The following is a 27,682-nucleotide window of genomic DNA, read 5'->3' as shown; positions in this document are numbered from 1 at the left end:
GTCAACCATCTATATACTTAGATATTTAGCCATATAAAAAGGAAAACTAAACCCTAGTTCCACTTAAAAGAGCCATCAGACGTCTTTACCTACAAAAAGTAGCAAACTATATTTATTAAAATAAGTTATTGATTAATTTTACAATTAATGTTTATAAACCACAACTCACATGAGATTAAGATAAAGCCACATTTGAAACTGGGTTATTACAGAGTTACTGTTACATTCACGACACTAGGGGTCAGTACAATAATTATAAAACAAGAGAGGAGAAGAGAAAATGACTGATTGCTCTTTTAAGTCCCAAATTTGAATTGCTTCAACTGGAAGAGAGGTTTTGACTAGTGCAGTATAGTTTTCTCACCAACAACCGAGCCAGTAAAACAGTAAGAATGTTTATGAAGGACTGCGTTAATTTTAGACCTAGTCCTGTGAGATCATGCCAGTTTTGGTGATACCTGGTTAAGCTACAAACAGAAATTTGAGATTGCATGCAGCAATACATAAGTGTGTAAAGATTGCTTCATTGTGTATTTTTTAATTCCTTTAAACTTGACCATCAGGCCTAATTTTACTTACATCTACATTAAATTATACATTAATATCCTCTGATACCCTATTCTACCAGTGTACTTCAAAATAACTTTTCTGTGCGTTCAAAATATATTAAAGGCAATACAGTGCTGTCCAAAAGTATGAGATCACAACAATAAATAACTCTTCAATGTAAACATACAAATAAACAAAACAAATGTGTTCAAAAACCTACAAAAATTCAGATATTTTCCTTAAAACGGGTGATTGAAAATTCTTAGATGCATTTGTTTGACTTTTACACAAATTTGCCCCAGACATTTTGAACACCACTGTATGTGCACTTAACAAGCCAATGAGCTGCGCTGCAGGAATGTGAAACTGCTATCCTTCCTTCCTTGTAAAAACGCAGCCAATCACAAAACAGCTCAACTCAAAGATACAAGGGAATGCTTCTATTGGCTGAGACAATTTAAACCCCTGAACATAGACACCACCAAGGAGGATTAACTTCAACAACAGAGTAACGTGTTATAAGAACTGAAACAGGTCTAACATACTTTGGTTTTGTAAACGCTTATTCCATGCTTTCTACTTAACTGGATCATTTATGGTGAGTATTGCACAGGCTCCAGCATCTATATTTATTTTGAGATCTATGCGCATAAATATGATACCGTGTGATTTGTTAAAAAGAAATAATTGGAAAAATAATACAACAAAAACCAGTTATTAGCATGCAGAATGATCCTTCAGAGACGGTATCATCAATAACACACGCAGATGCCTTCCTAAGATTAAAGAACAAATTAATGCAATATTTTCTCAGAGAAATCTCACGTTACCACTAATGTCCTTTTTATGGACATGGCAACATATTAGAAATAAAGAAAAATAAAAGGGATAAAATAATTTTAAAAAATGATTAAACTTTCAATGTCATGTTGAAGTATTATGTTTAAACACTTGGACTGGATTTACACTGTAAAAAGATCACACTCTCAGTAAAACAATCAGGACTCCTGACAATGTTGAAGTTTATGCCCAAACATTTAGTCAAAGGTTCCCAGTCCTGGTCCTGACATAACTTTGCACTACATATTTCTGTGTTTAATGGCTCTAACCCACCATGAATATTTCAAATATTTAAATTACAACTTGGTGTAAAAGTCAGCGCACAGAAAACACTCAAATGTGAAGAAGAGGTTAGTCCAGGAACTGCTGATACAAGTCATGTTCTCTGTATCTCATTTATGCTCATTTAATCAAAGACCCATGTGCCAGTTTAGTCAAAATGACTCATGGTCATCAAAATGAATACTTGTGTCCAACAAACTTGGTTGTGTGTGTGTGTCTGTCAATACTGGTGTTTCCAGAACATGATTTGTTTATCTTCTCCTCCTGTGATGATACTGCTGCATTGCTCATTCATCCAGATACATGTGACAGGGCCTAAAACAGAAGAAAATTTCAACTTGTGTGAGTGTGGGCTTAAATTAATGCAAACATGCTTCTAGCAGAGTGGTCTCCAACTCTTGACCTTAACACCAGTTTTAACTCCATGTAAATAGTTGACCATTTAAGCTACTAATGACTATAAAATCCAGGACTGGAAACTGGTACCACCTCTGCTCTAACGAAAAGGCCAAATGTAAAAATAAACCTACTTAATTAAAAATTACATTTATTCAAAGGAGGATTGTTCCTCTACTTCCTCCAACTAATTTGCAAATTATGAAACTGACATTTTATTGATAACTAGCAGCCTGGATGTGTCAGAGGATACAAAACTATTTTAATAGATCATCAAGTGGCGTAATCAAATACCACAAAGCAACATGACTCATCCTCACATATTCAAACTTCAAATTCAAATAGAAATTTTATAAATCTGGTTCATAAACATGGTTTGATTACTTTTGGTGATATAAATGATTGATTGCTCCTTTAATCAAATCCTTTCATATTCTCTATGTGCCTTTACCTGAGTGAGCAGGGATCTTGTGCATGATTTTGCTGGTGAGAAGATCCCAAATGAAAAGGTCCCCTGACTTTCCACCAGACAACACAGTGTTACCATCCCAACAAAAACACCTGAGTCACAAAAATATAAAACAAATAACAGTGGTGCATCATGAAAACTGAATAAGACAACGGCGACCACAGACTATTAAGCAGCTCAAGTCTTGTGTACAGCATGAATGGGCAAAAATTCCACTTGGAAAACGGCAACAATTAGTAACTTCAGTTCCCAAATGATTAAAAAGTATAATTAAAAGAAAAGGTAAGGTGACCCAGAGGTAAACATGACCCTGTTCCTGCTTTATTGAGTGTGATGAAGCCACCATTTCATTTTTTTCTTCTAATTTAAAAAATTAAATTAAGCTTGTCATTGAAAATACTGAACATATTTTGTCATATACGTAGAGCAAAACTGAAGTGAATGTAAAAAAAGACTTCAGTTATTATTATTAATTAACATGAATAACAACAATAATAATAATTTTATGATAATAAAAACATAATTAAATATACTGCATGGCATATCATGAGCTGTCATTCAAGAAGCTACTTGTTTATGCAGCTACTGTGCAAGGGCTTACAGGATCTCCATAATTAGATCAATTTTAGGGTTTACACCTTGAATTCTTGCAAGTTTAATCTATGGACGGGCTTTCACTTTGGCCAAATTCCATTTACACTTATCACTAAACCGTTTCCCCAGTATAGATACATTACTGTGTATGGTCATGTATTTCCATTTACATAAAGTTCCCCCTTCTGGAGCATCCTCAGCATACTCAACATGAGTGAGTGAGTGATGAATGAGTGGGTGAAGTATGATACTGTACTTACCTCTGTTCATTCTCTGCAGGAACCGTAGACAGAAGCATGCCCGTCTGTACATCTGTAACTTTCAAATATGAATCCTCACCGACACTGAGAATGTGTCTACTGTCTATATAAAACACATTCCAATAGACCCTCATTAATCATACATATTCTACAATGTCAGAATTATTGTGAGGTCAAGCTGACTGACCGACACATAACAAATACATCATCACACACACCTGGACTGAAGGCCACTTGGTGGATCTTTCCAGAATGGCAGGAGAGCTGATGCAAGAGAGAAAAGCTGCCAACATCCCAGACACTGAGGGTGCCTTCTTTAGTACCAGATGCCAAAAGGGTGCCAGCAGGACTTAGAGCTATTGTGTTAACCTGTATATACACATACACACACTCATAATTCTATTAGCAACAAATTTATTTACTAAAATCAGGTTTTATATAATCTCACATCAATGGCTGCACTGAACTAGGCAATGTGATTTTTTTTATTAGCACATAGAAACTGTAAACTGACACCATGAACTATGGGTAAAATGCAGTTTCACCCCACAGTGAAGACTCACCCCAGCCTCATGTTCCAGTTCAGCTAGCAACTCAAACGGATTTCTCTTATTACTGGAGATATCTGCTGCTACACACTTCCAGACCTGTTTGAAAATGCAAAGAAAGCTTTTTATAAGAATTATATGTTGCAGAAATTTTGTGGAAGAACTTTGTTGTAGTAAAGAAAACCTTTCCTTAAAAAGCAAATAACTCGTTGGCATTGGTATTGCAATTTTATGTTTGTCATATAGGACCATATGAAATAATGAAGTAAACTATGTATTAAGCACTTGAACAAATTTCATTAATATGTGACTGTATCAGAAATGACATTAGACTGATATCTGACCTTTACAGTTGAGTCCCAGGATGCAGTATACAGCTGGTTATCTCGCCAGCAAACCTGACTGACTGCATCATCATGGCCCATGAGAGTGTCCTGCCTTCTGCCATAGGCTATTGAGTAGAAATACCTGTAGACAGAGAGGGGTATTTAGACAGGGTATGGAAGGAAATAATAATAATAAAAAAAACAATAGTTTAAGAATAAATGTGAATATTAGCTTTTTGAATGCTCACACATTATTGTCCCATGAAGAACAAACCACTGTTTTATCTTCTGGCAATGTCACACATGAGGATAAAGCCTAGAAGTACAGAAAGAAAGAGCTTGGTTAGAAAGATTTAGATATGGTTTATTTATTAACTGTAAGTACGTTTCAAAAAATAGTTCAGTGTTTAAATCTGATCAATCGAGATACAGATGGTCTGAAACATTTTTATTTAGTTGTGTACTAAAGAAATAGAGTTCATGCAGCTAAGATGAAAGCCTGAAGTACTGTTTTTCCTGACAGGACGGCTTTGGTGTTCTACAGTATTTTAATACATTTCAGAAATTCTGACTATGCATTGGGCAGCATGGTGGTGCAGCAGGTAGTTTCGCTGTCACACAGCTCGTGGGACCTGGAGATTGTAGTAGTCCCTCTCCGGGTGACTGTGAGGTGTTTTGTATGTCCCCCTGGGGTTCCTCCGGGCGCTCCGGTTTCCTCCCATGGTCCAAAAACACACGTTGGTTGGTGGATTGGCACTCAAAAGTATTCGTAGGTGTGAGTGTGTGAGTGAATGTGTGTGTCGCCCTGTGAAAGACTGACACCCCCTCCAGGGTGTGTTCCTGCCTTGCGCCTAGTGATTCCGGGTAGGCTTTGAACCTACCGCGACCCTGAACTGGATAAGCGGTTATAGACAATGAATGAATTAATATGCAATTGAATTTAAATTGGATTATCTTTTTTATTTTTACACAGATTTATCTCCTGGAAAATGAATAACTTCTTTAGGTTTGTACTTAAGCTACAAGAGTAATGTAGCTAACAAGTTAATACCAGAAACGTATTCAAATCTAGATGATGACAGCTACATGAAACCCCAAACTGCAGTAACATAAATTTGTACCAAACCATCACTTACCATGTTGGAAAAGGACACACTCCTTTGCAGTCCACTCCCCTCTTTAGAGAACATCTTCAAGGTGGAATCTGTGATTAAATCAGTTAAATTAAATCATAAGGGGAAACAATGTGAAAAAAAATACATTTGAACTACATTAGTCAGTTAGTTAATTTGGGGATCAGGAGAGTGTACTAACCAACATTCTGTCAAATAAAACAACCAAGTCAGTTTTTGTGAAAAACATTGATAAAAAAAGCCATTCTAATCTTGGGAAGCTTATAGGGTGAACAGACTTCACAACTGTCCCATCTCCTTAACTGTGTATATTAAATAAGAGAACTTATGTGAGAGAGTAAAAACTAGGTTAAATAAAGGAGCACAACTAGCACTCATTAAACATGGTGACAACTCCTCACTGCTGAGCTGTATTTCATTAAGACCCCAAGGTGTTTACTTGTTGAAAAGGGGTATGTACCACTTAACACAAAAACAAAGAAAATAATCTATGAAACACAGATTCTGTGTTCTGAATGAAACCTTGAGATGTTGAGAAGACAGATGTTCCACTTAAAGTCACTGTAATACCAGTCACTGCCCTAAACACAGGAAAGACAGAATTAGAAATAAATATTTTATGACAGCACACAGAGATAGACGGAGTCTTAAAGAAGGTCACACATACTCTTTGTGTATCTTGTGACTAGACTGCAGTGTGAGTTTGTTCATATTGCTCCAGGCCAGCTTCTTACTTTCCTCCGTCAGATCTTCAAAAGACTCCATGCTTGGGGAACCTGGTTATGAACATACATATGCAGATATTAGAATAAACATAATCAAACATCTATAAATGCTAAAAACATCTATAAGCAGGCTCTCTGATCCTATAAATATTGCTATAAAAATTATAAATAAATCTATAAAAATTGTTAACTTTAATGACAGCTTTAAATGTGTGTGTTTACATTAAAGGCACAATTCACAACATCTTGCAAAAAAAACATTATTTTTTTTAAAGCAATCTCTGTTGAGATATTAAAATTAATTTAGATACGATCTGTACAAAGTTTATTTACATTTTTTTCCCTTTCTAATGACTTGGCAGCTCCACATTCATTCTGACCCATAGTGTTCATTTGTTTTCTCAGAATTAAATGGATAAAAAAATTAAATGGATTTTCAGATCTAAAGCTAATGTAGATTTTTTCTCCTGTTTCACAAAGATGAATAATTTAAGTACTGTCTATTTGAGAGTTGCGGTTTAGGTGGTGTACCAGGCTCCAGAGCCACCACAAACTGATCATATATATGTTTTTTTTTTTTTTTGGCCGGGATTTAAATGAACAGAATAGTGGTCTCTTACCTTTCCTCAGCTGAACCTGATCTATCTGTAGTAATCTAGTCAATTACAGGGGTGAGACAATGAAACTGAAACACCTGTCATTTCAGTGTGGGAGGTTTCATGGCTAAATTGGACCAGCCTGGTGGCCAATCTTTATTAATTGCACATTGCACCAGTAAGACCATGTGCATCCAATGGTTGAAACATTGTGTCCTGAAGGCGGTGCCGTGCATCAGGATGACAATGCACTAATACACACAGCAAGACTGGTGAAAGATTGGTTTAATGAGCATGAAAGTGAAGTTGAACATCTCCCATGGCCTGCACAGTCTACAGATCTAAATATTATTGAGCCATTTTGAGGTGTTTTGGAGGAGCGAGTCAGGAAACGTTTTCCTCCACTAGCGTCAAGTAGTGACACTGCCACTATCCTGCAAGAAGAATGGCTTAAAATCCCTCTGACCACTGTGCAGGACTTGTATATGTCATTCCCAAGACGAATTGACGCTGTATTGGCCGCAAAAGGAGGCCCTACACCATACTAATAAATTATTGTGATCTAACACCAGGTGTTTCAGTTTCATTGTCCAACCCCTGTATATCTGATAAATAGCTAATGAAATTAACAAGTAATATTTTCAAAAATGTATTTAAAACCTGGTGAAAGATCATTGGGTGATGTGCTGAGGCTGGTTCCTGATGAAATGCTGTGAAACCGGGGAGTGATTCGCTGAGGATGCGGAGTGGTGAAGAGTTGTCGAGGTGTCTGTCCAAACTCCAGAATCTGTGTCAGCATCGCTATCTTCTGATCTGGATCCTCAATACTACACACAGACACCAGCATGTGTAAAAACACAACATACACATGCAGGAATACGCTCTAAATATGCTAAAACTATCATTAGTAGAGACATGAAATGTAATGCAACTAACATTTTTGATTACTTACCTGTCACAATCAATGCCTCCCTCATATGTTAATGGATGGAAAACTGGAAAATGAAAAAAACAGCAAAATTATTATTGCTCTATACAGTGTATTTTGTTCACAAGTCTACAAATTTGTAGATTTTTATTTATTATTTTTAGATGTTTCATTTTATGATAAGAAAAATGCTTCTATTGGTATAAAGTCATGTGTTTTCCAAAAACTATTTCAAATTTTTTATTCATCTGACCACAGAACAGTTTTCCATTTTGCATTTTAAATGAGCTTTGGCCCAGAGAAACAGCTGTGTTCCTGGATGGTGTTGACATGTGGCTTCTTGTTTTCATGGTACATCTTTTACTTGCAATTGTGGATTACATGATGAACTGTGTTCAGAGACAATGATTTCTGGACTTATTCCACAGTATTTAGATGACATTTTCACAGATTGGTGAATTTCTGCTCATCTTTGCTTCTGAAAGTCTCTGCCTATGCAAAAAAGCTCTTTATATTCCCAGTCATGTTAGTTACAAATTCCTCCTCCAGCTGTTTTTTTTATTAGCATGACTTACTTTACCAGCCTGTTGTTGCCCCATCCCAAATGTTGAGATGCATAGCTTCCATTCATTCATTCATTGTCTGTATTTGTCCATTCATTCTTTGCTTATTTGGTTCAGGGTCATGGGTCCTGAAATCACAGGGCACAAGGCAGAAACACACCCTGGAGGGGGCGCCAGCCACACATTCACACTCACACCTAAGGACACTTTTGAGTCACCAATCCCCCTATGAACGTGTGTTTTTGGACTGAGTGAGGAAACCAGAGCACCCGGAGGAAACCCATGTGGACACGGGGAGAACACACCAAACTCCTCACAGACAGTCACCCGGAGCGAGACAGGTCCCTGGAGCTGTGTGACTACTTCCATTTTTTTAAGAAATGGTAAAATGTTCTGTATTCTATTGGGAATAAAATATTGGTGTCTGAGATCATCACATTCTATGTTTATTTACATTTTACACAGCATCCCAATGTTTTTGAATTGGGGTTGTAGTATAACATATACAGCATGGACGGAAGATCTATAACCTAGCGACCTTAAAGTTTAAAATGATTAAATGATAAATAATCCATGCTTTACATTTAGTGATTTCTTGATCAACTATCCTTGACCTTAATGGGTATACTTGGTTATGTAAAAGAATTTACCAATGATTTAAAATGTTTTAATGTTTAAAAACTATTTGCATTAATAATTGTTAAAAAATATTTGAATTACATAATACAATTACATTATATAACAATTTCTATATCAGGAATCTAAATTGAAGACAATTTTAATCCTGTAAGGGAATATATGTTTCTTCTTGTAATTATTGTTGACAAAAAAAATAAAAAAATAAAAAAAAAAAATCAGTAAATCTGATGAGATTAACACAGGTGCATAAATATATACCATTGTGAGCAGCCACAGCCTCACTGCCTCTCTGTTTGTAGCCAAATATAAGATCAATCCACTCATGCAGGTGCTCAGACACATATTGACTCTCCAGTGCAGCTTGCATCTTCTGCAGGAAGTCATCCATATCTAGAGAGAGGGTGAGAAAATGAGAAAATAAGAAAATGAGAGAGAATGAGAGAGAGAGAGAGAGAGAGAGAGAGAGAGAGCGAGCAAGTGATACTAATAGCACAGATATTAATAGACAGTTTTGGTTTGTGGGCTATCCTCTATTCTCAGTCCAGCAGTGACAACGAGGAGTTTAAAAACTCTAGCAGTGCTGTCTGAACCACATGTACCAGCGGAACACAACACCACAATGTCAGTGTCAATGCAGCGGTGAGAGGGAGCCAGAGTAAGCAGATTTACAAAATACTCCTGTATGGTCAGTGGCGCTGACAGTCTCTGGTGTATATGCATGTTTTAAAATAGGGATGTTTTACTTTTTTATTGGCAACAAACTCTTAGCATCACAATACAGACACAGAAAGGAGGGAGCTGAATTACCTGAGGCCCAGGGAGGAATCTCTACATCTCCTACTCGACTTCCACCTTGCCTACGCCCCAAATCTAAACCCAGCAAGTTCTTCAGGAAACTACTGTCTCTCCCATAGAACTCAGGAATAAGCTGGAGTACATAAACATACACACAGCTATAAACACTGCCACAAGCACAAGATCTGGTATAATATTATACTTTAATTTGAATTTGCTTATATTAAATGTTCTCACCTCTTTGAAGTCAGTGGCTCCCTCCAAACAATTTTTCCATGTTTCTCCAACACTACATTAAAAAAGTATTGAAAATACAGATAAAACTTCTGCAAAACAATAAAGCAGTACCAAAATATTTTGAGTATTGTATTTTCAGTGCTGAGTGATGTTACCTATTGAACATTCGGTCTGCATGGTCAAAGCGTCCGTTCTGCAAGCACAGCATGTGCTCTGGAGCTTTATGGAGGAAATACAAAAATGGCAAAACAACAACAAAAAAGATGAATGGAACATTGCAAAAAGGCATTTTCTAAAGTGGACTGACACAGACAATATTTTTTTCGAGCAACCTAGAAGTGCCATGTGGTCTGACTGAGTTAAAAGAAGTGACAAAGAAGGTGTCCAGCCCTTAGCCAAATATACACCTGCTGTAGATTATAATTACTATATAAGGTTAAAAGAATTGGTGCAAATACATGCTGTGTTGTAATATCCCTGCTAGTGGCTTATTTTACTTAGAGTAATGACTCATGGGCCTTCTTTGTTGTCCTGGAAGCCTGTGCTACAAATTGTAGTCGTTTATTTATTTATTACACTTTTTCCCCTGCTCCCCACAGGCTTGATTCTGATTATTAGCTCATTAAGAAGCTTACTGGGTTGAAGTGGGTTAGAGCAAAGAGCAAGGAAAAGACAAGAAAAATTGCAGGGCAGGGGCTCTCACTGTAGGAGAAAGCTAGCTAAACTTACTTTTCGTACTATTCAGAATTTTCTGCCATAAAAATAATTAAACATATTTCCCAGACATTTATTAATTACATAAATTAAGTATATGAAATCATTATTAACTATCCTTTCTGTGAAATTCTATCTGCAATATTTGATTATTTAAAGCAGTCAAAGGGAAATATATTCCATACTAAGTTAGTTTATTAGTTAGTTAATTAAAGGCTTGGCCCATATTTTGCACAGACAGAGTGAAACTCACCCACTCTGACAAGGTAGAATAGGACATATCCAGGAGAAGAGTAATGACTTCCATACATGAAACGAGGCTCAGGCATGTCCCTGTAACGTTCCTGTAACAAACAAATTTACACATGATAAATGTGCTTTTTTTCATTCTTTAGCAAATTATTTAATATGTCATGAAATCTCAAGTTTTACCACAAATAAAAGGTTTCTTTCATGCAAAAAATTAGACGAGCACAACATTAACTGAGAGCAAATTAATGCTTGAAATTATACTTTGGATTTGATTATGTGCCTTTGCAACTCTTACCAGTAGTCTTTCCAGTCTCTCTGAGTTTAGAGCTCCCACAGGTTTACCGAGATCACGAAATGAGGAAGGATTCAACAAATCTGTCAAAAACATGCACTCACAGCTTTAATCATTGCATATGAAAGTATACTCTAAAGCCTTTTGTTATGATGTGTTTTGTGCTTTGTTGCAGTCATTCAGTTACATTAGTGCAGACACTCATCCAGAATGTCTTGACCTTTTTACTCATGTTACTGTCTTAACATGTGGTACAAGTAACTACATATGGTCTTAGTGGTGCAGCATGGTGTAATTTCCTGGGCAGGGAACTGTATCTTAGTCCAAGAATGGATGTGGTTATTAAAATATATGGCAACTATACTTAAAGTTTACCTAAATCTTGTTCAAAATAACAGAAATATAATACTAAAAATGCAGCAAGAACCACATTATTTTTTATTATTATTACATTGGGTATGTTTCAAAATACCAAAATGTAATCAGAAATATTTATCCTTACTGTAGTAAAAGACCCTCCAAAATACTCAACAGGGGACAGGGATTATAAATAAATAAATAAATACAAAATTTATGGGCTCACCCAGCTGTGCACTGCTGTAGTCACTGATGACCCAAGGAAACACAGGATACTGGGAGAGGTCATTAACACTGCGGTCGGCTAGGTTATTGAGGTGCAGCAGGTACTGATAGTTGGAGATGTGACCTCTCTGCCACTGCAACATGTAACTCTCTGCTGTATGCTCTGTCATGTGATTCTCTGTCTCAAACAAACACAACAAATCAACAAACACAACAAATCAACAAACATTAACGGTCTGATCACATTTTTAATGATTAAATAGGCATAATAATAAACATAGTGAACAATATTAATGTGGCATAATGCTAAATGACAATTTGTTATTTTCATATTCTTCTAGAACTATTGAGTCACATGAGATGAATAAACAAATTGCATTCAGTTAACCAGTTTATAGTCCATATAATGGGTCTGCCACATGGAAGTGGCCATATGTTTAGTACAGAAACATTCAGACCAGTAAAGGTCAGGTTAATGGATGTTTCACAACATTGGAGAAAAAGCTCCTTTAAGGAACCTTTTTGGTAAACCTAATTTCATGGCTTTAACGCACAGTGGTGCATTAACCTAAATGAGACCGCACTGTCAAAACAAGCATGGGATTATCTGACGCTCAGCTCAGCTCCCAGTAAACTGGATGTACTAGAGTGATAGACCAGCATTAAAACTGAGGTTTCAGATTTAAACTTATAAAACTCTAAGTGACAGCTAACCTAAAAGTGTGTTTGTAAGTGTCACTGAGTGCGTGGGACATACCAAGGAAAGTGGCAATGTAGTAGTATAATTCATCCCGATCCTTAGTATTGTAAAACTTTAGGTAGATATCTGAACATAGATCATTTTCTGAACAAAACACCTCCAGCCCCTGTCACATATACAAACACACACACACACATAAAAATACAAACCAGCTATATAAAAATCAGTTACAATTAGGCCTAGTCCTAAAATTGTCCATATTTAAGAATTTATTAGATACTATCTCCCATTTTACTGAGGTTTTGTCTGTTAATATTGCTGAATGTGATATTATGCAAAAAAAATTATGTTATATGCAGCAAGCAATTAAACAACTGAACTTTTCCCCCATTCTCAAAAGAATATGGAGGAATAAGTTAGCAATGGAATAATACTTCTACTCAATTCAGTAAAGCAGTTACAGTAAAGAGGGCAACAACATTTTTTGAAAAAGTTATGTTTTGAAATTTTGTATTAGTCTGACTTGATGTAATGTTAAAGCAAATCTGTCATTTGGTGGCTTTGGCAGATCTATGTTAGAATGGAATGCATAATAATTGGTAAACAAAGCCTGCAAAATCCTGCTTGGACCAGGACTAGTTCTTACACAACAAACACAAACACACCAATGGTCTCAGGCCGTGTCTCCTTTTGTAGATGCGACGGACGCTGTGAAGCCCAATCTGCACCACAGAATCCTGTTCCAGTTACACAAAAACAGAAAATGTCTATTGCTATTTTGTTGAAAATAAACCAATAAAAACATGGAAATAATCCTCTGTCAAAATCTCACAGGATAACTGCTGAGGGGCTGGAAGTATAGGTTGAGGTCAGTGATGCAGACATGGCCAGGGTTGGTCACCAGTGGAGACACCATCTCAGCCTCACACTCCATGTGTGGACTCTCCGTAACACTCTTAAAGCTAAACACACAAACAAACAGACAAAAACCGCTTCGTCAAATGCTGCCTTGTATAGAACATGTCTGGTTTATACACTCAATATACTGTGCTTGCTTCACACTTTCTGCACTTTTTGTAGTTCCTGTATAAGATTTTGCTGCAGTAGTATACCACAGGGGAACCGCATTTTGTTCCAGTATATACTGGACAGTATATGGACAGTAAATAACACTTGATTTGAAATAAGCGTTTTAAACTGTAAAAACTGCTCAGTACTGAGAAAAAGGCTGAATATCAAACTTTATTTTGTGTCCTTACACTTCTTTCTATGTATTGTCTTGTGAGCACATTATAACAACTAACCAAGTACAGTCTCACAGCATCCAAGTGTTCCACTACAATTCAAAACAGAGCTTTACAAGTTCCCAATATGACAAAACTCTAAAAATTGTTTAAAAATTCATTTCAAGGACATACAATGGCAACAAAATAAATGTTGAGGGTATTTATGGTGTAATTTTGTAACAAAAACACCTCTGAAACTACATTTTGGAACAAACTCCTCCACCACATAGACACTTTCACATGTACTGCTTTGGCTCAATGACTCACTTAATGAACATATCCCATATTATGCGTATCTGCATCATGTCATTACGTGAACAGTCAGAATATTGTGATATTTTTAAATAGTTTTAAATATTATGAAGATATTATCGCAATCCATATGATATGGCACAGCCCTAATCATAGACATCCCTCCCTGTGTCTTGTTTGTTCTTTTCTATGAAATACTTCTGTTTACACTATATATCTAGTTGCATTCTTTAAGATTTAAACGAAAATGTTTCACGCTGAGCACCCTAGATCTCCATTACTTAACCAGACAACTGAAAATAATTACAGGAGCATGGTCACGGAACTGACAAAACAAGAAGAAAGGTGGTGATTGCTGCTCACTTCAGTTATAACATTCAATCTTTAAATGAATTAATTAATGAATTAATGAATTAATGATTCAATGACAATGGAGAAATTTCCATTAATGACAAAAGCTGTATTACCTGTTCTTATCAAAAGATGTTCTTGCCAGTCTTGATTGCAAATTAGCAGCAATCTGGACACAAATGGCACAAAATTAGTACAATTAAAGAAATATATTAAACTTACTCATAATTTAACAGACAAAACTGTATGTAACTGCGTCATTTTACAAACCATGGCTGTCTGGTCACCCAGCTTGTCCAAACATGATGCTCTGTGTAACTACAGCAATAAACAAACTGATCAATATCACAAATAGGATCAACATCCGGAAAGATATACACAAGCAGAAAGACCATAAACACAAACCTGCAGCAATGTCTGGACAACATCTTCTGTTTTTCTAAGAATGTCCAGCTGGAAAATTACATTTCTTTCTCCCTGAAGCAAATTACAATATCAGTTATTCATTTTTTAGGCAAGACAAAATTCATAATCTATTACAATATTAGTCAAGGATAATAGGAGAATCAGATATGAAAAAAAACACAAACACACACATTTACAAAATGTACACATTCATAAAAAACAAATACAAATTTGTACAAATACAGAATAAAAATATATGCACTCACCCTTTCATATTTGTATGGAGCAACAACATTTCCATCTTTAATGAGATAAATCTAAAAAAATCAATAACACAAGGTTAGAAAAATATCAAATACAACCAGTGAAAGTTGAATATTTGCCAGAGGCACATTCATAAAGCTCCTGATTTCTGAAAATACACTTTCTGAAGGCTGGTCTCACCTGCTTGGTTTCCATAAGTATACATGCTGGTTTGGTTCTGCAGAAGAATAAGGAAATGAAACAGGAAAGAAAAGCTTAGACTAAAATAATGATAGCTGGATTTGACTACAGGGGGAAAGGCATATGAATAGTAGCAGAGCAACCTCATATACAGAGACCTCTAAAATATAAAGTGTTTCATTTAGGGATGTTCTAGTGCATGTTTTGTGTGATGTAACAGTATGGAAATGTGGCAATGCATCATGTAGTAGAGATATTACACTTTTCTATTAAATGTAACTGCTTTACTAACAGGTCCCATACAAACAATTACTACTCCTCCTGTTTCCAGCTAGTGTTAGTGTTACTAAGTTGCACAATTATTGTGATAATTTCTCTTAAATTGAAGTTTGTTTGTATTATTAAGGAAATTTTATGTCTGACATCTGTTATAGTGAATCAAATTGAATTGACAAATTGAATAGTTTTTGTGTAACTGTATTTAGGCTTAGAGATGTTAATTTTCTCTCTTCACCATCAAGAACAGTGCATGTGGGTACAATGACTCACTCTTTAAAAGGGTTGCTTTCATTCTCCTCCAAAACTTCTATTCGTTTGCAGTCTTTAAGGGGAATCTGTCAAAAAAGCAGTAAGTCAGTGTTTTCTGCCTGTTACCAAATATCCATGTGTTAGACATTAGAGATCAAAGATATATATTTACCTTTAGAATGGGTTTAGTCACCTCATCAGACTCAAAAATGACTGATTTGGAGCAGATCTTGAGTGAACCTCGATTATATCTACCAGAATAACAACAAATATTGTGAAAAAAGGCAGTGTATTATGGGTATCTGTTTTCCAATAGTGTACATCAGTTGTACACTAATTACAGTGGACTATGAGATTGCTTTAGTGCACTGGAAGCAATTTTTTTATTTAGTCACGTTATAGTGAAAGCCTGATCGAAAGGCCTAGCCACCCCCCATATTCAGGTTTTAAAGACCTTGTTCACTGGTGGGGTCATCTCAGTACTATAAATCAAGATAACATAGAATCAAAAAAAGTAAAATGTAAGTATATTCTCTTGTTTAAATAAGCAAATAAGGACTGATACTAATGACTGATACTTATGCAGTCAACAAAGCAGAACCTGTTATTTAAAACCCAGTATACTAGCCCAGCTAGCTACAGTTTAACCACTCTGACTGCACTGGACCATAGACTGTACCTCTGAACTCTGAGAGCTGAGTCCTGTATTAGCACAAATCTGTCTACTCACAACACTGTTTAATCTCAGAAACAAGTCTTGGACAAAACTCTGTTGTCAATGGATGTTTTTTGTGTTGGGAATGGATGCAATATAGTATATCAATGTATTATATTGTGTTGCCATACATTAAATAATAAATACATTTAAAAATAAATAAATAATCCTTGATTATAACTTACAATTTAGATTATATGATCTTTAAAATGTATGACAATATCCATTAGATTAAGTCTGTCATATTCCAAATTGTAAGTAATTATCCAATGATAATGGTTTGATTCTGATATCATTGTAAATCTTTCTATGAAATATCACTGCAGTTCTATAAGTAACTCAGTACTTAAACACTGAAATATTTTTGACCTGTTGCTTGTCTTTCACATAGGCTTTTTTTTTTGAAGAGTGCTATCATTTTAACTTTAACTCATTGTGTCATAGAAGTAACAATATTTTGGAAGTGAGAGTGGACTCAGGCTACCGGGCCCTAGTCTTTGTGTGTCCTACTTCCCAGCTGTTTGTAACACAATCATTACACATGCCTTATGTGTTGAAGCTCAACACACCTGTTTGGTAGCTGAGAACTGTTGCCATTAATCATGTGATATGCAGTATGCTGCTCAAAATAATACTCCTCCAGATCTAACAACAACAAGGAAAACCTGAAAGACAACAAAGAGGAAAAGAGAGTTAGAGAGTCTTCTGAAATGTTCTTCTCAGTATGAAGCTAAGCTTTCTCCCAATTAAAATATCTGCTGTACTACACGAAAATTACACTCTAGAGAATTTCATCTGTGCTAGATATGTAAAAATTGTCTCTTATTCAAGTGCTAGGAACTTGATTTCAGCTCAGATAAATGTAAATGGGAATTGGTGACTTTTTATAATAGACTTTATCTATACTGATTTTAATAGGAAATGTTATCATCTACATGACTGAGTTCCAAAATTCTGTCATGTCTGCTATTGTATGTGCAATTATTTTGGTGAGAGAGAGAGAGAGAGAGAGAGAGAGAGAGAGAGAGAGAGAGAGAGAGAGAGAAAGAGAGCTACTTTATTGATCCCAGAGGGGAATTTGAAATCCAAGACACTCAAAATTGATTTTTAAAAATTTTAAATAGATGTAAAATGTCTGCATTTTGCTGAAAATAGCATCAGTGCGGTCAGGTGCTGATGCTGGATAGATTATGGATAACAAACTCCACTACAACTCATCCCAGGTAGGCTGGATTATATCCACAACCCCGTGTTGTCTTTACAGTCTTATTGCTAACACAGTAGAGCACCTTAGGGTCATGTGTGGCAGATAGAGATTGTTAAATTTAATTTCAACTGTTTTAAAGAGATCATCTGAGCCATTGGACGCATGTGTCCCTACTTCTGAACATGTAACGCATCATCTGACACAAACATCCTGTGATCTGCTTAGGTTGAAACTCAAATAGCTCCCTGGTCCCTATATAGATAGTGCCCTACGTGAGAAATGATTATCTGGTATATTCCCGCTAGAAGGTCATTATATGTTTAGGAAAAAAAATTCTCACGCGGTTAATACTCAAACATCTCTAACATTATATAACATAATTAACATTATTGTGCACAGTTTGCCTTCAGAAGCAATTATTTTAAGACTTCGGTAGCTCACTATGTAGGGAGCAGGGAGATATTTGACACGCACCCTTTAATTTCCGTCAACAAAAAAACATGGAAAGAGGACAAAACCCATGTCCCAAACTAGAGGCATACATAAAAACCTTTAATTGTTTTTGTATGCTCATAAATACGTTAAAACATTATCAAGGTCATTTAAAAACATAGTGTTAGCTTTAATTAAACTTACTCCAGGCCTTTTACACTCTCCGCGATCTGAATTAAACAGAGAACCCGAGGACAGAGCGCCGAGGCCTGGACAAAGGACCGAGCTGAAGTCGGCTGAAGTTCAATTTTATTACAACATATACACCATACATTTTGGCGCAGTTTTCACATTAAAAGTAGCTTTCCTGACTCTACTGACCATCCTACAGTTTTACCAGAACATAAAGTTTAGAGCTGAACTAACAGCAGATGTCGGTTTAACGTCAACAGTAATGTCAGTTACTGGTTACTGATTACGTTTACGTTATTTCAGAGTTGAGGAGAGAGGGAAAAGACACAAGAGCACACCTGGATAACAGACAGACATGAGTTTGATTTTTATCTTTTGGTGGTGGGGATGATGGGGGGTGCATTGTATAGGTATCCATTCATTATTAATCCATAAGAGTGAAAGTCTAACCCTAGCTCTAAAACTAACCGGGTGCTCACAAGGAATTGCCCACAGTGGAAGTGTGTAAACAAGTTTGTTCCCCACAATGTGATATATTCCTAGCACAGATAGAGAGAGAGAAACTTGTCAGTTACCTCTCTCTGGAACGCTCCTTCTTCCTAATAAAAGCCATCGTTTACAGCGTCCTGCATCAGGACAACAGCAGTGCAATCACTGAGCAGCGCTCAACACGGAAATCCTCTGAAATCTGCTGAAGAACTGACTAGAGCTCATGCTTCAGAAACACGCAGTCACAACAGTCCTTTACAGTCATCTCTCTCTCCCTCTCGCTCTCTTTCTATTTCTCTCTCTCTCTCTCTCTCTCTCTCTCTCTCTGGCTGCGTCCCGAATAGCTTCGTACTCCCTATGTCACTAGTCCACTATGCAGATAGGAATATGACAGTTTCGTAACATTGCAATGTACGTTTTATAAAAGGGAACTCACATGCAACTTTAAACTGACCATACAGCTTACAATTAGTACAGTACAGTCAAAAGAACTGACAGTGTATGAAGTGCACTATATAGAGAGGAGGAGTGAGCCATTTGGGATTCTCCATGTCTCTGGCTGAATGTCAAATGGCTTCCTGCTCCCTATAAGTGCCCTGAACTATGGCTTATATATAAGAACTAATTTTACAAAATAATTCAATAAATTCAATCAAATCTGAAATTGTACATTAAATATGTGTAGACTTTTTAGGATATTGTTTTAAAAAGGACCATATGCAAAACTTAATCCAATATTAAAAATAAAAAGAAAACCACCATAGGGGTAAAGCATTGGCCATTATGTTATGGCTACTGTCCAGTGAATGTGTAAGTAGTTGATTAGTTTAGTTTCTAATGTATAAATTGTTAAAATTTAATGTTATTTAAATATGGTACTCACTTTACAACACAATGGATTTCTAGTTTCTGTCACAGCTGATGGACAGGGGAGAGTAAAACTTCTGGAGGGTCTTCAGTCATTAAGGCCATAAGTAATGGCCTTAAGAGTAAACTAATGTAATTAAATTTAGGGGTTAGTAATTTGACAATTTAATAACATATTTTTGTCATATACAATCAAATGCTATTGACTATTCACAATTCATTATAATTAATTCAGAATTTGTTATATTTGTTTGTGAAAATTGATTTAGACATTCTCCCATTTGACCCCCATCCTCTCATCTCTCACTCAGTGGCTGGATATCAAAGAATAGATCTCTTGATATAAGGCAGTACTTGAAACATGCATATTAAGCACATTGGGTATATATTTCATTTAGGGATTCAAAGATTCATACACTCGATATAGTATACTGAGGATGTAGACAAAAATAATTCAGATCTCAAACAATACACTACAGAGGGAGCGATTTGTGACAAAGCCGTTTTCAGTTTGCCTTTTGCTAACTCACACTGTAAGGGTTTAATCTCTTATTGGCAGCTGGCAGCAGGAAGCACCAGTCATTGGCAGGTTCCATTTAGTAGGTGGCAGCTGCCAGTCAGTATTTGGCAGCTGCCAGTCAGTCAGTGACAGCTGCCAGTTAGTAAATACAGCCGCCAGTCAGTCAGTGGCAGCCTCCAGTCAGTAGGTACACCTACCAGTCAGTCAGGTGTCTATAAATATAGCTGCAATTCAGACAGTGTCAGATGCCTGTTGGTCAAAGCAGCAGCCAGTCAGTGAGGGCAACCACCATTCCGGCAGTGGGAGCTGCTTGTTAGGGGGGGGGGGCTAACAAAATATGCAGAGCAACAGATGGACTACAATTTGTAGCTGTAGAACTACAGTGTGCTCCTGTGAACAGTGGAGATGAGAAACTGGACAAAAAGTGCAGCAAAATCGAGGTGGTCATAATGTTAATGCTGATGTGTGTATACCACATGTTCATAGAAAATGTTAAAGGAACAGTGGGAAAGATTTGTTTTTTTTGTTTCTGGGCTTCCCTTACAGTTGCACAGTTTAATTCACTTTTGCAGCACTGTCCTAAAATCAAGGAGGAGGGAAGGGGCAGGCTTTAGTGATTTGTAAAAATATTTAAATATTTTCAAACTCCTTAACTCCAACACACATGTAAATATATATTGCTTCCAAACTCTATTTGGATTTATTATTATTATTACTATTAGTATTAGTATTATTATTATTGTATGTTGTTATTTCATTTTTATTCACAGTTAGATAACCGTCCCACTCATTAATGTAATGTGACAATAAAGTGATTGCATCATAATGTAACACACATAGTTTTCACCTTGTAAACTTAATGTAATAAAACTATGATAAATGTAATAAAACTACAACAAACTTAATGAAGCAAAACCAGTGGCAGCAGCTTTGAGTTGTTTATTTACCTCTCAGAGACCGCCCACACGTGACGTCACAACGCGACAACCTTGCAGACTCAGCTGTGGTGAAGCCATTGAGGAAGAAGCCGTTGTGTTTATCAGCAGACATAATGACGGATTTGGTCAGTCAGAGAGACACAACGACCAAATTGAGAAGGCGTTAGTGACCGGACGGGTCAGCAACAATGAGCTTATTTTGGCATTCAAAGGAGAACAACACATCTAAACTACCAGCGCACAGATTCGTTCGTGCTCACGAACTGACTCACTGAAATTACTTCACCTTTGAACCAACTATCAGCGCTTCTTAAATCACGGGAGTGACAGAGAATGGAGCTCTCATTCGTTTTCTACGTTTTATTATATCTCTACGCTGTTTCTGCTGCGGGGGTCCCAGTAGGAGTCGAGAGGAATGACAGCCCGGTGATAGGTAAAGTAGACTAGCATCAAACTTTCTGTTACTTGGATATAAAAGGGGGGCTCTACTGAATGTTTAAATGTTAGCAAATTGAAAATAATAAGATGTAAAAAGGGGCGGCGCAGCAGGGGGTGTCGACGTTACACAGCTCCAGGGACCTGAAGGTTGCGGGTTCGAGTCCCGCTCCGGGTAACTGTCAGTGAGGAGTTTGGTGTGTCCGATTTCCTTCCACGGTCCAAAACACACGTTTGTAGGTGGATTGGTGACTCAAAAGTGAATGTGTGAGTGAATATCGCCCTGTAAAGGACTGGCGCCCCCTCCAGGGTGTGTTCCCATCTTGCGCCGACCCATCGCGACACTGAATTGGATAAGCAGTTACAGACAATGAATGAATGAAAATGTAAAAATGGCGTTTAGTATTAATTCGTGAGAAAATTACAAAGTGAGAATTATGCGCTGTGGACGTGATAGTCCATGAAATGTTACTCTCCAGTCTACAGACCCCTGCTGCGAATGCTTTATGCAGAAAAAAATCTGTAAATGAAAGAGTGTTGATCAAGATACTGACCATATCCGTGACGGTGCAGCCGTGTCTAGGTCAGATGATTTAAAAACGCAGAATTGCTGAAATTATGCAGTAGTTATCTGAAATATCTCGCTGTAGTAATGATGCTTTCCACACAGGTGTTCTTGCCCAGGAGGTGTATAACCCCTCACCTGGAAAAAATGCCTACATTGCAGCTTCTTATATCAAATATCTGGAATCAGCTGGTGCCAGAGTGGTTCCTATAATGTAAGTCTAATGAAATGGTTAATTCCACAAAAGAGTTTGACTGTCCAAGGCCTTTCTTGTTTCTGTCTTTATTTGTTCACCAGACCAATGTAGCTTAAAATAATGGAAGCCATTTTGGATATACAAAACAAAACTGAAGAAGCTAACAGAATACCAGGCATGTTGCTATTTGTATTTTTTTTTTGAGTTGTGGGATAATTGGTTTAAAACTGATTTTTCTGGGAACCATTCCTTTAAGTTGCCGGAAGTCTGAGGTCCAGTTAAGACATGCCAGTGGTCTAAAGTACACTGTATCATAACTAAGACTAATGTACTTTGAAAGGGGTTGTATACTCATGGTACATAAAAATGGAGGTATAAATGTGATATTGCTATTTATTAAATTATGTGCCCAAATGTTTGACACCCTTTATAATCAGTGTAAAGAGCTACTTTAACGTCAACCAGAAATTAAAATGGATCAGTTTAGCTTTTTGTTTCATACTGTAGTTAAGATTATGAAGAATGCATTTTGCCAAATCCTTTAAAGTACAAATTTCTCCTTGATAATCTTTAATCAAATTGTACAGATATTTTTCTTCTATTTGACATTTGCTTTTGTATTTGAGAGCCTGTGAGCTTTGAAAAATTATATAACCCACTAATATTACTCATCTGAATCTCATGCTTTTCAGTGTGAGGTCTTAATGGAAAAAAATAATGTCCCTCCCATATCACTTCCTGCACAAACACTTTGGTTACAAAAGGTCATGTTATGGAATTAAAAAGGAATCTCGACACAGGTTTAAAGTCGACACACATTCAGCAGTGGGCACAGTTTGTATAATCTTCATAAAACAAGGACTCAGTGTCATTAATAGTAAACATTTAATATCACCCTCTCTGTGGAGTAGGTTCAAAGCATGAGTGTGTGTGTGTGTGTGTGTGTGTGTGTGTGTGTGTGTGAGTAACTGATGAGATACAAGCCAGTTCCATGTGGTGCTTTACATGTAAAAAGCATTGACCAATAGTATAAATGCAGCTACACATAAAAATAAGGTCACCATGCACCAAGTGTTGAACAGTGTTAAGTGTTGGCTACACACTCTGTTCTCTGGAGACGAAGCTCCACCCAGTACCTAAGGGATGAGCTGGAGTGAGGATGACCATAGTTAATTATCCAGGATCATTACTCACCCCCTACTCCTCACAGCAGTTTCCCAACATGAAGTCTAAAGCCCTTCCAGAAAATTAGAAGGTGTTACTGCCGCGGGGGGTGTGGACCACCCCCCTATTAATATCCTTCACTCAAGTAGAAATGTTGGATTCCTTTTGGCACAGTTGTAAAATAATGTTATCCTTAATATGTTCAAGATGGTGACTGACTTCTCTTAACGTCCTCAGGATCAACAGGTCAGAGGAGGAGTACACTCGACTCTTCAAATCCATAAATGGGTGAGTAATTGAACATCAAGGATAATCGCTGTTCCTGATGATGGTTTTGGAGTGTACTGTATGGACCCTGATTTTATTTTCTATGCAGAATCCTTTTACCTGGAGGGGGCGCCAGCATTGTTTCATCTGGCTATGCTAAAGCTGCTGGTCTGTTCTACAGACTTGCTCTAGAGGTTAGACATTGTATTTATCTTAGCAGATATGTTCCCGTGGCCCACATGAAAGGGTTCTTTTATTTGTTCTTTACTGTCAGTGTGAACTGTCAGTGTCAGCTGTAAATTCAGAGAGCCGTTCAATGTCCATGACCTTCAGTGGAAAGACTTTACTGAGTTTATATTCTTTGGACAAGGCCTCTAAAGGCATGGGGTAATTTTTGATCTGGATAAGACTGTTGGCCCATTTTCAGAATTTTATAGAATATTGTAATACAGAGTAGGGTAAAATGGGTATATTTTATTATTTTCATGATATGTAGGGTGACCAGACGTCATCTTTTACCCGATGGCCTCTTTTTTAGACTTAAAAAAAATGTCCGGCCGGAATTTCACAAACGTCCGGGATTTTGTTTTTCTAGCGCTTGCATAGAACTTCGAGAAGCGTTTCGTTCACAAACTAGTCCCGCACTCCCCTACTCCGTTTGGTTCGCTTGAGTGAGAAGGGGGAGTGGTGAAGTAGCCTAAAGACTTCGGATTGGACAGTCTGACTGTAGAGCTACTGTTATTAGTCGATAACCTTCTCTGTAAACATTTAATTGGTCAGTCTGCACGTCATTAGTTGTCCTATCCCCCACCCGGAGACGTGTCCTCTTTTTTACCATCTCAGATCTGGTCACCCTAATGATAAACCGTACTCTTTTTGAGTATATTGTAGAAATTGTTGGGACACTGATCAACTGCATGTTTAATTACAAAGAGAATACAATAAATTCTGTTTTACATTAACAGAATATATGATTTTTACATTTTTAAAAATGTTTTTAAATGTGATATTGTTCTGTATTTTGACAATGTCTTATTGTTAATAGGCCAACTCCAAAGGGGATTATTTTCCTGTCTGGGGAACCTGCCTGGGCTTTGAGCAGTTAACACTTCTGATCAGTGAGGAGTTACTGCTGTCCCACACTAATACTAGCGGTGTTGCACTGCCCCTGGACTTCACCAAAGGTTTGTGAAAAAGATTAATAAATACACCTAAAATCATGCAAGTATAATATTATAATTATTGCTCTGTTACACATCAGTCCTGGAAAGTAAGTAAGGAAATTCAAGGATGTTGAATCTTTTATGTTTATTTAGTTCTACTATTAAGCTGTATGTCGGTGTTTGTAGACCTGCTTTATAATGAGGGAATTCAGTCTCTTTTCGATTGTGTTTCTGAAAGTGTACAGATCCCCCATGTTTGGGCAGTGGAACAGTGTTTTCAGGAGGCACATTTTCACTACGTTTGGGATGAGTTGGCTTCCAGCATCAGTATGTTGTCACTAATGTTCCCATGGCTGAATGCCTAAAAAACCCTCACAGAAGTTTTTCAGAACATCAATTTTTAATGCCTTCCCGGAAGACTACATTCTGTAACTTCAGCAATTTGGGACAAACTCAATATCGATAACCTTCTATTCACCTGTAAGGTCCCAGGCAGTGTCCCTGTAAAGAGTTTACCATTGTGATTTGTTGTTTTTAATTGTTTTTTTGTCATAGACTCAAAGGACAGTAGGATGTTCAAGGACTTTCCAGAAGACCTGATGACCTCACTGGCCAAAGAGCCACTCACAGAGAACTCTCATCAGTGGAGTGTCACCACTGAGGTATTACAGTAGCTATTTTATTATACTGTTATTATACAACCTTATTTAGTTTCTCTATTGAGGTGATAATACTCATATTTAACACTATCACACAGCTAGTTTCATTGCTGCAGTCACTCTCTGGTTGTTCTCTCTCAGAGTTTCAATGGGAGTGAGAAGCTAAGGAAGTTTTTTCGAGTTCTGAGCACTAACACAGACGGACAAAAGGAGTTTGTGTCCACAGTGGAAGGTGAGAACATGTCAGGTTTTGGACATATGTGATTAACTACTGCATATCAGCATGTCAATATTTCAGGTCTCCAGTCAGGGGCAGGAAAAAACCTTATTCATGTTTAATGGAAGTTTATGGACCAAGATTTTTTTCCCTAAGATATATTGGATTTTATTTTTGGATGATTTCTGAACCAGTTCACAGTGCAACTGGTATTTTCAAGTTCTTTAAACACCATTAGCCTTATAGCTGTTGTCACAGAGGTGTTTCTTTGTTTTCATGTGGTTACATGGTGTTGATGTTGCTGAGTTCCGAGTTGCACCACTGCAGAGCCAAGGCTCTGACCAATACGCATGGTCTCACACCAAACACAGCCCCAGAAAACCCACAAACCAAGCGTGTTATTGTCTTATTTCCTGTCAGCCACGGTTCGCACTGAAGAATCTACTGTTCTTTGGTTCCAGCTGGGAACTAATTTCCTGTCAATGGAAACACGCTGAACGCTTCCAAATTTAGTTCACGAACTGGAATGTGAAATTTGGCTTAACAAACAACAGACACTGTAGTAGCACCACCTTAAGTTCTCTCTGTGAAATACAGCTGAACTAACAGTTCCTACTCCCATGCACATTTCAACATTAGGAGTCAGTCAGTCAGTCAGTCAGTCAGTAACAGAAAAGGGAAAAATGGCGATGTAAAATCACTACAGATTGTGTTGATAACTGAGATGGAGTTAAAAAACACAGAAACAAAAATATGTAACATGACATATTAAAACCTTCTGATTTAAAAAATTATATAAATAAAATAGGGATGATTTAAAAAGACTGCATTTAAAATTAAGAAAATCATAAACCAGATATTGATCACCATAGTGGAGCTGAAGGTCATTGCCACAGAGGTCCAGTGTTTCAGAGACTTGCCTCAGGTCCTTGTCTGTGAGGAGTTTGATGTGTTCTTCCTGTGTCTGTTTGGGTTTCCTCTGGGTGCTACTGTTTCCTCCAAAAGTGCAAAATTCTGAATGATTGTGGGACTGTATGATGCCTTGCACACTGCCCAGGGTGTTTACATTTTCTGCTTTGTGCCAAAACATTCTGGGAAGGCTTCGGAGCCACAGCTACCCTGGCCAGGATGAATCAGCTACAGAATGAATGAATGAAGAAACAATTAAATGAATAACTTAAACTGTCCACCTGTCTGTTTCTGTAAGAGGGGACAGGGTGAGAAATTAAAGCAGTATTATTTTGTGCTAATATAATGTAAATGCCCTTAATCACTGGTGCTTCCTGAAAATATATTTTCTAATGAAATTAATCAAATTTAATTTAAAAGTACAATGTATTAATGCATTTATCTGTTGTTACATTGTATATCTACCCAGCATATGATTTCCCAATTTATGGAACACAGTGGCATCCAGAGAAAAATGCCTTTGAATGGACTCATCCTTACATCCCTCATACACCCTCAGCCATCAAAGCCACTTTCTACATGGCCCACTTCTTCGTCAATGAAGGTAGGACATTGTACCATTCTCTGACACACTCATGTCATGCTGTATTACATGAGCTTGCTTTTTCTGTGAAAATATTTGTAATCTCAGTAAACTTCATGCTTGTGGTAAAGATTTGGTGACACAGAAATAAAAGAAGTTATATGGTTTCTCCTCATTCTTTAACAGCTAGGAAGAGTCTTCATAGCTTTACAAGCGAAGAGGAGGAGCAAGAAGCTTTAATTTATAATTACAGTCCTATATTCACTGGGAAGAAGTCTTCTTTTGAACAGATTTATTATTTTGACTAGTTTTTCTTCTTTTCTTCATAGAAAACACAATTTTGATTGATATTAATTGAAGGCTTTTGTAAATTTGATTAAGCTTAAAACTTATTAAAAAGTATACTACAACAAATACATATTTGTATGAATAATAAAAGCACAAACACTCCTAAGACAGTATTGGTGTTCTGTGTTTT

At 36.9% G+C, this 27,682-nt stretch overlaps 2 protein-coding genes across 4 annotated transcripts; one reads left to right on the top strand and one right to left on the bottom strand.

The window, feature by feature from the left end:
- Positions 1-118: 118 nt before the first annotated feature.
- Positions 119-18,995, bottom strand: nsmaf (neutral sphingomyelinase (N-SMase) activation associated factor). 2 transcript variants are annotated; one of them, XM_066680824.1, is made up of 31 exons: positions 18,808-18,995; positions 16,971-17,066; positions 15,859-15,937; positions 15,708-15,772; positions 15,159-15,195; positions 14,981-15,031; positions 14,715-14,786; positions 14,580-14,627; positions 14,426-14,478; positions 13,253-13,382; positions 13,086-13,157; positions 12,478-12,586; positions 11,722-11,898; positions 11,142-11,221; positions 10,848-10,938; positions 10,036-10,099; positions 9,881-9,932; positions 9,656-9,776; positions 9,107-9,238; positions 7,671-7,713; positions 7,379-7,545; positions 6,065-6,173; positions 5,920-5,978; positions 5,401-5,468; positions 4,513-4,580; positions 4,283-4,406; positions 3,954-4,037; positions 3,609-3,759; positions 3,391-3,493; positions 2,519-2,628; positions 119-1,986 (listed from the first exon to the last, which is right to left on the bottom strand). In XM_066680824.1, exons 1-31 carry the CDS (start codon positions 18,843-18,845, stop codon positions 1,892-1,894), a joined length of 2,748 nt encoding a protein of 915 aa, XP_066536921.1. In that variant the 5' UTR covers positions 18,846-18,995; the 3' UTR covers positions 119-1,891. The 2 variants fall into 2 exon arrangements, with proteins under 2 accessions (XP_066536921.1, XP_066536922.1); XM_066680825.1 differs by lacking the exons at positions 7,379-7,545; positions 7,671-7,713; positions 9,107-9,238; ... (16 more) ...; positions 16,971-17,066; positions 18,808-18,995 and adding an exon at positions 6,456-6,611.
- A 2,105-nt stretch (positions 18,996-21,100) lies between these two features.
- ggh (gamma-glutamyl hydrolase (conjugase, folylpolygammaglutamyl hydrolase)) lies at positions 21,101-27,671 on the top strand. Of its 2 annotated transcripts, none has more exons than XM_066680377.1 (9): positions 21,101-21,479; positions 22,152-22,260; positions 23,644-23,694; positions 23,783-23,867; positions 24,719-24,857; positions 25,392-25,498; positions 25,637-25,727; positions 27,091-27,225; positions 27,391-27,671. In XM_066680377.1, the coding sequence occupies exons 1-9, from the start codon at positions 21,380-21,382 to the stop codon at positions 27,510-27,512; spliced, it is 939 nt and encodes a 312-aa protein (XP_066536474.1). In that variant the 5' UTR covers positions 21,101-21,379; the 3' UTR covers positions 27,513-27,671. The 2 variants fall into 2 exon arrangements, with proteins under 2 accessions (XP_066536474.1, XP_066536473.1); XM_066680376.1 differs by having other exon boundaries at positions 23,780-23,867.
- Positions 27,672-27,682: the final 11 nt, after the last annotated feature.

The sequence above is a fragment of the Hoplias malabaricus genome, chromosome 9 (assembly GCF_029633855.1).
Source record: "Hoplias malabaricus isolate fHopMal1 chromosome 9, fHopMal1.hap1, whole genome shotgun sequence".
In the NCBI taxonomy this organism is placed as follows: domain Eukaryota; kingdom Metazoa; phylum Chordata; class Actinopteri; order Characiformes; family Erythrinidae; genus Hoplias; species Hoplias malabaricus.
The sequence above is the reverse complement of the archived record's forward strand: the minus strand, read 5'-3'. Positions and strand labels throughout refer to the sequence as shown.

Excerpts from the sequence above, each read along its gene's own strand:
- nsmaf (XM_066680824.1), bottom strand. The coding sequence starts at position 18,845 with ATGGCTTTTATTAGGAAGAAGGAGCGTTCCAGAGAGAG. Across the intron at positions 11,222-11,721 it reads CTACAGCAGTGCACAGCTGG|ATTTGTTGAATCCTTCCTCA; the intron begins GTGAGCCCATAA and ends TGTTTTTGACAG. Across the intron at positions 2,629-3,390 it reads CCTGCAGAGAATGAACAGAG|GTGTTTTTGTTGGGATGGTA; the intron begins GTAAGTACAGTA and ends TTTGTGACTCAG.
- ggh (XM_066680376.1), top strand. The coding sequence starts at position 21,380 with ATGGAGCTCTCATTCGTTTTCTACGTTTTATTATATCTCTACGCTGTT. Across the intron at positions 21,480-22,151 it reads GAATGACAGCCCGGTGATAG|GTGTTCTTGCCCAGGAGGTG; the intron begins GTAAAGTAGACT and ends CTTTCCACACAG. Across the intron at positions 25,499-25,636 it reads AGTGGAGTGTCACCACTGAG|AGTTTCAATGGGAGTGAGAA; the intron begins GTATTACAGTAG and ends GTTCTCTCTCAG.